Raw genomic sequence first — 12500 nt, 5'->3', positions numbered from 1 at the left:
TGAATAATATTTGTCATTTGCTTATATTATGAGTATTTATGTAATGCAATCACAATTGTGAAAGAAAGAGACGAGACAATCAGAGAGAGAGAGAAAGAGAGGGGGGACTAATATTTACTATTGACTGGTATCCTAACCTATGTTATATTATATCATCCTTAATTTTGTTATTGTAGGCTAAAATCAGGATAAATATTTTCCTCTTGTTGTTGTTGCACTGGAATTGACTTTTTCTTCTTATTTTTTTCTGTTTTATACGACATAGTGCGATTTTTAGCTGTTTTAGAGTCAGTGCATACGCCGTTCCAACAAAGAGCGGTATTTTTACTTCCCTTTTACAAATCTTTCGTTGGAAGAATCGAAAAAGACTCACATCATATCACGATAAAGGATTTTTGTTTTATACATGAACTTGAGGGTTCAACAATAATGTTTTTATAAATCATTAACATGCATCTCTACTAATCATGTGTTAGGTTTATTATCATATTCTTGAAAGAAATCGGCGTTTAAATAGGGATTTTTTTTATCCCATTGGATAAAAAGAATAATTCCTTTAACATCATTCCTAATATTATGATCACAATTATCATTCAAAACAATAATAATTGCTGTAATAATAATCATGACAGAAGATAATAGTAACGACAATGATAAGTATAGAGAGGAGTAATTATATGATACTAATTATGATAACATTAATAAAGATAATGAAAACACAGAAACACACAAACATTCATATATAAACACACATATCATATATATCATATCATCATACACATGAACATATGGGTCGCAGAAAATTGATAAGATGTCAAAAAGAATCAGTGGCGGGGGGGGGGGGGACCGCTAAATTCACACTACAGGAAAAATTTATCTATTTTTTTCCGAAATTCCGCTACTGCAATGAACATAACAAATGTTGGAGCCTGTTTCTGTTCTTTTCCTTTTTTTCCTTTTTATTCATCTTTTTTTTTCATCCTTATTGCCCTCTTCTTCCAAGCATTAATTTATGTCGTCTTTCATCGGCTGTCTTAGGGATTATCTATATAATTATTACTAATGGCAAAAACTAGATAACCTATGAAGTATATTTATTTGTTCCTTACATTATACACTTTAATTGTTCATTCAACTTTTATCACGAGAATAATTTCACAAATAGTGAGCATGAGTATAAAGTTTGTTTACAAACAGCACGTGCAAATCCTGCATGGGTAGCTATTCGTACCTTTGCTTGTATTTACTTAATTTTATGCTTGTAGGCTTCATTTTGAGTTGTATTTTCTTGTTGAATGAGGATGGTTATTGCTATGAGATAATTAGAATTGTATGTCATACAAAGAGAATGGATACAAATAATGATAATCATGAGTCTTTCATGATCAGTAGCGTATATTTTCAATATTATGAACACTAGCTTTTCTGATGGATTTTAAACACGAGCTGAGCTGTCTTAGAAAAGTTCTTTGTAATTTATTTAGTTAACTCCTATTGCCTCCCTATCTTTGAGAATCCTAGTGAGTTTACACCAGTGGAAACTAAGATTAATTTCCATTATATGACAGCCATCACTTTCAATGTAAACAGTTTATTCACCAACCTCATTGTATGTCATTTTACATTTTAGCCAGATAATTAGAGTGTTCATTTCATCTCACCTAAGATACGTGTGTTAACATACCTTTATATGCTTTATAATCCACTCAGATATCATTTGTGAAATTTCATCTATACAAGCTATAGGCTATTATTTTATAACAGTTTATGACATCCATATACCTTCAGGGAGAATATTGTTTTCTTGTATGATAAAATGTGATTAGCCTTTTTATTAGCACCTCTTCCTCTTCCCCATTTAATAGGCTTAGGGACCAGTGGGGTCTTTTATTATTATTATTATTATTATTATTATTATTATTATCAGTTAACAACAAATATTTAGATGAAAGTGTTCTTGGCCTTTTCAGGATTGCTGAAGGTGTGTAGGCTATGATTGATGGATTGTGTTATGGGCTATTAGTAAGTTTCACCCAATGATTCTATATATGCTTCATATTAATATTTTTTCTTTCTCTATCATACAATAATCACGTCTTTCATATGTTCATTTTCAAAAGGGAGGAATCACTAACAAATATGAAACAATCAAATGTTAAAGGACAAATGCTTTCAGAAGCAATACTGATATTGAAGTATAGATACACTGATACACAAACGAAATCTACTGGTTCTCACAATGCATATCAGACTTTTAAAGAGATGATTCTTTAAAGCCTGCTGCTTTTACAGCTGGATGTATAGTGTAACTTCTTTTTTCTCTCTCTTTATTTTTTTTCTTCTTCTTTCTTTCTCTTTTTACTTGCAACTGATATTCATTTGCTGTACATATTGAGTTAACTTAATCTGTATTAACTTCAGTCTGTACTATCAGCTTTTTCTGATCGAAGAAATTAAATGTAAGAATACCATTAGGTGAAAAGAGGATAAGGAAGGTCATATCAGTCAAATACTTGGGATATAAAGAGGATAACTGTATAACAGAGATACGGTTACTGTAGATAAGAGCTGATTCTCCCTTTTCAGAGCAGTAGGAAAAGATATGAGTTGATGATTTCTTTCCCCTCAAACCATGAGTAGTAATTATTTTAACCAGTCAAAGACCCAAAGATTAGATTTAACCCATTCATGCGGGGGCCGTTCCGGCTTTGCGTGGTCGCAATACCGGGGTTCTCGAACACATAAGCCTAACGCCTCAAGATTCTCGGGCGCACAAGCCGTGAGCCTGGGTTGCCTGCTCGCTCTACCCGAGCGCGCGGCTTCTCCTCATAGCTCGTCCAGGGCGTCTGACACGAAATCCACAATACGTGCTATCACGTCAACAGGCGTGAATGGGTTTAGTGGATGTCAACTTCACTAAGCAAAAATCCTGCTTCATCAAATTAATTGAACTAATGTTTGTAGTACATTCAAGTACATTGGTTGATTTCTAATTGCAATATGTGGATGTCTTAATAAAAAAATGCAAGATCTTTGACAGCTTCAGTATTTAACCTCCTATTTAGCATTATAATAGTATATATATTAGGTTAAGTTATTGAATGATTTCTTGACTTTATTTATTTTCCTGCTAAGAGAGCTGATAAAAAAAAGATAGATAGGTATAGAATGTGTAAGATATTAAGATGGAACACAGATTTTGTGTGTTATCATTGGAAATAATCCTCATCATTGTTATTATAAAAAATCCAAATGATAATATTTAACTCTCCATTTCTCTGCTATGCTCTTGCTTCACAGGATCGAATCAGTTTTGTTCTGTATTTTACCTTCCGTTAAAATTATTCCTTCACTTACATAAATAGGGCATCATAGCAAATGTTGTTTAGTATCACTTTACTAACATTTCACACATTGATAACACACATCTTGAGATGCCCAGCCTAGGCTTAATGTCTCAAGATGTAGCCTGATCCTTGTTAAAAGATGAAATACAGCAATAATCGTTTGCAGGTATGTGTTCACATTGGAAGAAACATGCCATTAGTCATTTAAAGAGACTTGTCTGATTTATCCATATTACAAATATCCAACTTAGAACAATTTGACCTGAAATAATTGTGTATTAACCCACTGCAGACAGGGATAGATTCAATTGCCCAGTCTCCAGGATAGGTTTTATTTTAGAGCGAGGCAGCTTGAAGCAGCGTAATTTTAATATTCCCACTCTCTTCCATTGTAAAACTAGAGCCATTTTTGTGTTTTGTATTCAGTGTGATAGAAGTATTGCTGTTTTATGGGAGGACAAAAGCCAACTTTATTTTTTCGTATTTTTGTGCTATCATGAACTAATACGAAACATATAACCACTTCAATGAAGGTAACATGAAGAGGTAGGAAAGAGGAATGAATCCTGTACTTGTGACTGTGAGTACCACAATGAAAGGCATCCATATTGGCACATGAGCACATTTTAGACACTGGGTATGGATTTAGTCACCTTCCTCTTCTCGTTCTGCCTGCACAACCTTCATCGGCTGTGCTTTAGAGCAAGAGGTCGTCAACTTAGTGTGTGCCATCGCTCTATAAAGATGGTGCTTGCTAGAGACCATGAATAGGTGCCATTCAAGGCTCTCTCTCCTGCTGGTACTAGAAAAAAGTGGTGCCATCTAGATTTTGGACAATAACTTAGCTTAATATTACAGTAATTACAGTAATTATGAATGCAGTTGCCATCATTACTCACTCCTTTTTCATAGCACAATAAAAAATCCCTGAACATCATGGACGTCATGACATTCGTCATCAGGCCAAAGCTCCTACATCATGTGTGTCATTACACCCACCCGCAATGGGTCAAAGTAAAAATATTATTCCATCCTTTTTGGACTTAAACATCTGAAGTGCTGTCATTTAGGGTTCAAGAAAAATATAATAATAATTCACTATGAAATCCTTGTTATTTATAATCCAAACCTGTCAAAACAAGGAAACTTTATTATATATAAATTCCTGATATTCTACATACATTATGTTTACTGTATATGAATGTTTCCCTTATTTAAAAAGGTGTCTAATCACTCCTTTTCTTTTTCCCAGCAGAGGATGAAAAATATAGAATACAGTAAAGAGTGAAAATCCAAATAGAAGCAAATACGTATATAAATAAACCAAAATGGAAGTTGAAACTACTAAAAAGAGTTATAATTGGGACTGGATAAAGATCAACTTAAAATTTATGACAGAGGTCATACAGCAGGCAGGAAACCTACCGCTGGACTCCGCATGTACTGCCCAGGAGCTGTTTTTAACGGCAGTAGATAGGACTGGAAATCCAAGTGCGTTCTTGTATTTTATATTGTGGAAAGTGTATAAGCATAATTATGTTATACAAACTACCAGTGGTCATATTTTGGAATGCTTTCCCTATAGTTTTATGTGTGATTTACAGATAGTAGTTGTGTTTATATATATTTTTCATGCATATATGATCTTTTCTGTTTTTTTATTGATATATGAGTACCTTTTTTTATGATATATGAAGACTTTCAATTTGTTTACTTGAAGTAAGATATCTAATAGGCCAGATCCTTTTAATTAGCCTTGTCATCACAGGGAATTTTTTATAGTGGTATGAAGACTTTCATTTTGTTTATCCTATTTAAAACATCTTGTTGGTCTAACTCCTTTAATTGGTCTTATCATTGCAGAAAAGCATTTTGCAACAAACGAGAAGGTGCAGTGCCAGAAATGCAGCACTCCTTGGATTGCTGGCTATTTCACGCCTCGCCTTCGTAGTGCCCCTCGAAGTGCAAAGAAGGTGAGAGCTCTATTGAAAAAGCAGAAGAATGGAAACGGAAAGCTGAACAGACACGAGAACAGATTGATATCTGCATTTTATGCTAGGAAAAATATTTTGGAAATGAAGTGCCTTGTTTGTAGAGATAAACACATTGAGATGTTTAAAGTACCATATAAACGAGTGGTTGTAAGTGAACCAATTAAAGAGCCAGAGCCTGTGAGAACTACAGAGGAGAAAAAGAAGAAGAAAAAAAAGAAAATGAAGAAAAAGGAGGTGAATGCAGGTTTGCGTCTCCCAGTCCAAAAGGTTGATGATCCGCAGCCCTCGGACGATAAGGAATCAGAGCATGAGCTTGCAGAAAGTCAGAATGGTGAAGATATGGAAATGGTCAACGGAAACAGTAGAGAAGATCCAAGGTATGAAAATGCAGAAACAGAAAATCCAATAATAGAAAATGCATCAGTTGAAATGGAGGAAGATTTGGAAAACAAGACCGATAGTCAGTCAGAATCCCCTGAGGACATTTTGTCAAAGAGAATTACAGAAAGCCTTGAAAAAATTCAAACCACATTAGCTAAACCAGTTGGATCAAAAGCCAGTGCCACCAAGTCCCATAAAGATAAAACCATCAAGCCAGCGAAAACAGGGAAACAGACCAAACCCAATAGTGAAACTAGGAAACCAAATAAATTGAATGCCAAAGTCCCATCCATAGAATCTAAAATACCAGCCAAGACCAATCTCCCCCTCATGAAGAACCAACGCCCTAAGAATCTTGCAAAGAAGAAGGTGAACATACCAGTGCGAGTAAACCCCATTGCGCAGAGTAAGAAAGAAGTTCAGGCAAAACTAGCTGGGTTAAAGACAGCTGTTCTTAAGGATAAGTTGAAAAACGGCAACAATCTGGGCAGTTTTCTGAAGAGTTTGTTTTAGATTCATATTCTCTCTCTCTCTTGCAAATCCTTGTTGTAGACATGGAAATTAGATATTTCTGTCAGTAGGTATCGCTTGAAAGTATGAATTAACTAATTCAAATGTATTTTTTCAATGTTTAAAAGCTGATATGAGGTTTCCCAGAGGGATTCTTCCCTTCAGGGAATTTCTGAATAAAAGTGTATTGTTGGAACTCTTGTAAAGTTTGGGTTTATGTTCCTGGATATTAACTGAAATAACAAAACCCTGGTTGTTTATGTCTGCAATAGAAGTACCATAGGTTTCTTCATTTTCTCTGGATCACATAAGTAAACTGGGCTCTTTTGTTTGTCTGTTGCCATTGAAAAATTAAGACTAAAAAATCTGCTGTACTCTAAGCAGATGCATACTAGATATAATTTTTGTAATTATTGTTACATTTTTTTGTAAGCCATATTTCTGATACAATAAATATTACAGTATTTATTTATTGAATACTTGAATTTTATTATACCCTTTTCTTTCAGTAATTGACATTGATGGGAAGGTGTGTGTTTGTAAATAAATAAATTGTAGACAATCACACATTTAGAAATCAAAGAAAATTCTCTTCATTGATTCTTGATTTTGAAAAGGAATGTCAATCATACCCATGTCAGAATACAAAAATATATTGCATCTTCACAACCGACAGGGACAGAAGAAATATTTTCTTTTTCAAAGTTTCATTGTACATTGCAAAGATCTAATTTTTCATGGTGTAATTTCATATATATTTTTATGGTTTCAAATTTATAGGTTGCAGTTGTGAAATGTATTCAAGTTGGTTATGTAATATATCTTTTTAGCTCTTCAACTGTGATGTGTAACTTCCACTTGGTAAAGAGGTCATCTGGTAGATACATTTTCCTTTATACAGAAGTTGTTCATTGCTGAGTTCTTTATTCAAACATTCCTTATGGATTAACTCTCTCTTAAAATCATTGTAGAGCACCATTCATTCTAGCATCCTGATTTATTGCTACTGGCTCTTAGATTAACCCAATTATGTTGGGAGTGCATACACATGCACTGTCTATTACGTTTCTTATTTTCTACATGTGGCTTCACAAATATTTAGTCACTAATTGGTCAATTTTCAGGCCTACCTGACCACCTGTATAACCTATTCCTTGATTTTTTAGACTATGATAATAGGTATTAAAGTTATAATAGTAGTGATAATAGCAATGATAATCATATCAGTAACAATGAAAAAAAAAAAAAAAATCTGAACATTCAAAGAATGAAGTAAACAGGGAAGGTCAGGTAGGTCTGTCAATTGACACCTCAGTAATTATGTAATTATGGAGTCATATATGTGATAAAAACAATACCAGCAGACAGTGCACAAACCCAGCACCAATGGATTGAAATAATCAGGTTGTTAGGAAGTGATAAAATTTCAAGGAAATTCAATTCATGAATCACATCTTTGATGTATATTTCTTTGCTACATTATTAACACAGTTACTATATGCATCACTAATGATTTGTTATTGTATTCTTTTCTACCATAGAACTTTCTTTATTTAGTTTTCTTGTTATAAGTCACTGATACGGTATACTCTTCATGTTTTGGTACAGAATATAGTCTATAAAGGAAATTTGATGGATTTTCTTAATTTGTTTTCCTATGCCATTTTTTAATAGCTGTTTTATATTTTACTTTAGACACTTTTAAGCAGATCAGTTATTTGCTTTCATCAATATTTTTTCCTTTCTTTCCTTTTTTCTTCTATCGTCCCTTTGATTCTGATTTTCCTTTGGAGCAATTTGCAATCTGTACCTCTTATGCTGGCACTGTACCATTTTGAAGAATGTGATAAAAGGATATGCAAGTAACACACAGAGTAAATTCATATTCATTTAATTCACAAGAAAAGCTAAAACAGTTACAGTATATTATATACACACATGCAAAAATGTGAATGATTATGGTAATATTGACAAATGTACTTCAACTGGGTAGTTCTTCAGTCTGTTTTAGGTGCAATAGGATGATCATGACTCTGTAATGACAAATACATATGAAATGAAATGAAACTGATTGAGTTTGTGTGGTGAATATCAAGCAGTTACTCAGGAGAAATTGTGATAAGACTCATTGCTGAAGGAATGAAAGAAGAAAATGCTCTAAAAATTGTATATCTCAGGATAGATTACAAGTTTATCCTGAACCATGCATATGTATCTTTATGACGATAATGTTTTACTCGCGTGCCTACCCTGATTGGGGCTCAAGAGAAACCCTTGCGGGTCTTTATTTATTCTAATAGTACCGTACCACCTTTGCCTGGCTGGATACCCTTCCTAAAATCAACTGTGGTCCAGCTTAGTGATGCAAATTCTCAACTTTCACACCAGGAAACAAGCACAGACCCTCTTTGTAAGGGAAGAAATAACTTGAAATAATTCATATGATTGTGAGAATGATGACACATTTAATCTTAGATATGATTTTGACTGACCAATATGGTAACCAATATCATAAATGACACACATTTATCAATTTCATAAATGACATTACTATCATAAAAGGTGATTGATGACATGTTGACAATTTTATGTCATGTTTTAAATTTATTTTTATGTATATTTTATATCAAAAGTAAATATCAATACAAATCTATAACATAAAAGTATGAAATTAAATATTGATTTTTAATATTTTTTTTCACTTTGATATCAAATAAAGCTTCAAGAAAAAAAATTATGATTTGTAAAAAATTATTAAGGGCACAGACTGCTGGTTAGTGACAGCACCATCCAGTAAAAATAAAAAATAAATTATTATTAAGATAAACACTGCATTTTTTGTTGTCAAGGAATGGACTCAAGTATAAACTAACCAGAGAGTACCAAAGCAGGGAAACAATGGTGTGTGAATGGATGAAATAGTATAAACCAACCAGATGAATAGGAGACGGAGAAAGATAGATAAGACAATTATACAAAAGTCACAAGAAAAGCAAAGATGAAAACTAGCAATTAACACCTAAACCTCTTTTCCCTTCCTCAAAATATAATTCATATATATAGTGTCAGAAATAAAAGTGAACTGTTTACACGTATGGTATCATGATTCTGCTGAAATGAAAAAAAAAAAAAAAAGAAAAAAAAAGACAGCCTTGAACGCACACTGCCTATTTCGAAAAGAATGAATTATGACGATGACATCTGAAAGTGCATGACAAGAAACTGAAGAAAAGGTAGAGTATGGGAGAATTATGTACATTTTTATCACTTCAAAAGGAATTGCCTGGAATGAAGATCCGAACCAAGACCTATCAGGCCAGCACAACGTCCCTTGTGGTGCGTGGCAAGGCACTTCTGGTAGGTTCATGCCACACACACCTGGAGGTAACACACAGCACTACAGGAGGTAAATGTATGCTTCAAACTCAATTAAATATTATTCACTGGCATTATAGCACTGATCTGGATATTATAGTTTCTTTTTTTAATTTTCTTTTTCATATAGGTATTATGTTGAAGAAAATGATGATTGATTTTGTATTAGAGAAACCATTACCACAATATCCTTGAAACTGACTGAGATGGGAAATAATATTTTATTGCTTCAGAGAGCAGACTAGTTAAAAATTATTACAATTTGATAGCTTTAACCACACAAAACTGCTGAAACTGCAGTAGTACTAAGCAAGGTGTTCATCAATTATGCTCTGGAGCAACTGTCACTTATATAATGTCAAAGTAATAATCAGTTTTCTGTAGACTATTCTACTTTGAGCTGGTTATGTGAGGTAAGAAAACTGTTGTCTCCTGACTTTAGTATGGTGTCTGTGCCTGGATATGATTTTTATCCATGTAGAGCAATTAAATTATATTTTAAAAAAAATAAAGAAAGAAATACACATTTGATATTGTGTTCTTTGACTCAAATTTCTTCCCAGATCTGATTTCCTGAATTAAATATGCATGTTATATTTTCAGATTTCCTAAATAGTTGGTCTGAGATATAATTACGGTTATCACACAGAAAAAGAATATTTCTAGCAAGGTCACCCACAATTAGCTATCCTTTGCATGTGCTCTTAGATACCTAGCAACTTCTGCCTCGTGACCATCATAAAGTTCATAGATTTCAAGAGGAAGCTGGTCTTTCCCTGTTTCTCTCAGGACATTATTCAGGTCATCGATGGCTGCGTAGATAAGGTCTTTCAGTTCACGAGTGAATGGATTGAGGTCCAGAGGCACATTTTTCGACGGCTTCCTCTTGAAAAGGCCATCGGTGTGCTGGCCAAGGCAGTCGAGACGATCATTATTCTCAGGAAGTTTTAAGTACTGTATTACTTTTCGCATTTCTTCTACAGGGTTCTTCTTGAGGTGCTCGTAATGAATGATATGAATATTCTCTGGCTTGCTGGTTGATAGCCAGTCCACATAGAAGTCTCTCCATAACTGAATCTTCAGGGAAACAAATTCTGCCCAACCTGTTTTAAAAAAAGAATCAGCTTGTAAATTTCCAACTCAGACTGCATATGAATAGAAAATCATAAAACTCCTCCTTTTAATGACTGAAGGCAGCTTCATTTTCCTCAATATATAAGTCATAAGTGTGCTTTTACTTAGTTCCAAATAAATAACAACAAAAAAGATATTGACAGAGTAATACATATGAGAATTATGCTTAATACCTTTGCCTACAAAGTGAGCCTTGGGAGCATAGCCTGTGTGGCCCCCTACGTCCAAGTGCCGATGAGAGATAAGAGCTTTGAAGGGATTGCGGATTATCAAGACACCTTGATGACTCAACTCCTCCATGTGATTCTGGTTTAGCTGGAAAAAAATATACAAATAATTGCACATGACTTGATTAATGAAAAGCAGTCAGTGTATTTCAAGATTACCTGGTTTACTTTTTTTCTAGATCATATTTCCCTCTTACATTACTTTGAAGCTTTCATTCTCATAAAATGGTTTAAAAAAAATATATGGTTAATGACAAATGCAGCTTGCACTTTTTTTTTATACCAAAGGTGTTACCTCAGTCTTTTATTTTTAACAAAAGAAAGAAAAAAAAAAGATACACAGACATACAGACAAAGGAAGAGGAGGAGGAGGAGGAGGAAGAAGAAGAAGGAGAAGGAGAAGGAGAAGGAGAAGAAGGAGAAGAAGGAGAAGAAGGAGAAGGAGAAGGAGAAGGAGAAGGAGAAAAAGAAGATAGACAGACAACACAGATACAAACACAGACACACACAAAATATACTTCATAATTAAAAGGGGATCTCTTTTTTTTTACCCGAAATCATAACAATATTAATGTAAAGTGACTTATTAAAGAAAATGAAAGATTACATCACACTTAAGTAACATTCATTCTGACTATCTACACATCCTGTAATTTATGTGGAATGACAATTATATTGATTTCTTTTAATTCTTTAGGTATTCCTATTGACTTTATTAACATTCAGAAAATTTCTGTAGCAATAATGATCAGGATTATTATCATACCAAAGTTATATTTCTTCTTGATGAAGTAATAGGTCAATGCATTGTTAAATATTTGTCCTAAATCTTTTTGTAACAATCCCCACCAACATTTTTGACAACCTTTACACACATTATTCACATTCAACAAAGATTTCAAGATTACAATTCTATACAGGCAAAGAAATATCATCAAATATAACATTGACCTTACACAATCCACATGTCAAAAATATTATTCACAATAAGATGCAAGTCATATACATTGATCCATCTTAACATCCTTCCTATAACAATATCCTCACTCTTCTTACCCTTTCCTCATGTGGGAGTTTCATAGCATCGCCTGTCGTGTATCCATGGCTCTTCTGCAGGATTGTCATGCCAGAGTTGTAGATGATGCCTTCACCATACATCCCTGAAATAGGTACTTGCAGTGTAAGTACTATTCTGTACTGTTCCTTAATGTCGTAAGTTTTGAGGTGGCTAATGATAATTATCTTGTCTTTCTGTTTTATTATTGAAATGTAGTTCTAAAATAACCTTATTAACCTTCATATAAATGTACAATTCAAATCTACCGAACAAAAACTTCTTATTCTTATTCATATTCAATATGTAATCTGAAAAAAAAAAATGTTCTTTTAAAGGTGACAACAACAATCATAACATCAAGAAGCTAATATACACACTCTTGAATGCAAGGAAAACTGTAGATAATCTACCTTTTCTTATCAGTGAGCTGTCATCATAAAGGGATCCGGTAAAGATGCCAGTTGCTCCCTCAATC

At 33.5% G+C, this 12500-nt stretch overlaps 2 protein-coding genes across 7 annotated transcripts in view; one reads left to right on the top strand and one right to left on the bottom strand.

Annotated features, from left to right (window-relative positions):
* Nucleotides 1-1169: 1169 nt before the first annotated feature.
* LOC122251828 (uncharacterized) lies at nucleotides 1170-6709 on the top strand. Of its 5 annotated transcripts, none has more exons than XM_043014008.2 (3): nucleotides 1170-1217; nucleotides 4600-4838; nucleotides 5211-6709. In XM_043014008.2, the coding sequence occupies exons 2-3, from the start codon at nucleotides 4676-4678 to the stop codon at nucleotides 6233-6235; spliced, it is 1188 nt and encodes a 395-aa protein (XP_042869942.2). In that variant the 5' UTR covers nucleotides 1170-1217; nucleotides 4600-4675; the 3' UTR covers nucleotides 6236-6709. The 5 variants fall into 5 exon arrangements, with proteins under 5 accessions (XP_042869942.2, XP_042869941.2, XP_042869945.2 ...); XM_043014007.2 differs by having other exon boundaries at nucleotides 1179-1217; nucleotides 4603-4838; XM_043014011.2 differs by lacking the exon at nucleotides 1170-1217 and adding an exon at nucleotides 1238-1261 and having other exon boundaries at nucleotides 4603-4838.
* A 1400-nt stretch (nucleotides 6710-8109) lies between these two features.
* The window catches only part of LOC122251829 (uncharacterized), a 95010-nt gene continuing 90619 nt past the window's right edge, over nucleotides 8110-12500 (bottom strand). For both annotated transcript variants that reach the window (XM_086530472.1, XM_086530473.1), the window contains exons 7-10: nucleotides 12436-12500; nucleotides 12025-12128; nucleotides 10915-11056; nucleotides 8110-10710 (exon numbers count right to left, since the gene is read on the bottom strand). The exon at nucleotides 12436-12500 is cut by the window's right edge and continues 6 nt beyond it. In XM_086530472.1, the coding sequence (XP_086386598.1) occupies nucleotides 10289-10710; nucleotides 10915-11056; nucleotides 12025-12128; nucleotides 12436-12500 (733 nt within the window). In that variant the 3' untranslated portion in view covers nucleotides 8110-10288. The remainder of the gene's footprint in view (nucleotides 10711-10914; nucleotides 11057-12024; nucleotides 12129-12435) is intronic.

Source organism: Penaeus japonicus, unplaced genomic scaffold (assembly GCF_977035675.1).
Source record: "Penaeus japonicus unplaced genomic scaffold, GWHDUDI00000001_assembly GWHDUDI00000033, whole genome shotgun sequence".
NCBI lineage: Eukaryota > Metazoa > Arthropoda > Malacostraca > Decapoda > Penaeidae > Penaeus > Penaeus japonicus.
The sequence above is the reverse complement of the archived record's forward strand: the minus strand, read 5'-3'. Positions and strand labels throughout refer to the sequence as shown.

Excerpts from the sequence above, each read along its gene's own strand:
- LOC122251828 (XM_043014008.2), top strand. The coding sequence starts at position 4,676 with ATGGAAGTTGAAACTACTAAAAAGAGTTATAATTGGGACTGGATAAAG. Across the intron at positions 4,839-5,210 it reads AGATAGGACTGGAAATCCAA|AAAAGCATTTTGCAACAAAC; the intron begins GTGCGTTCTTGT and ends TTATCATTGCAG.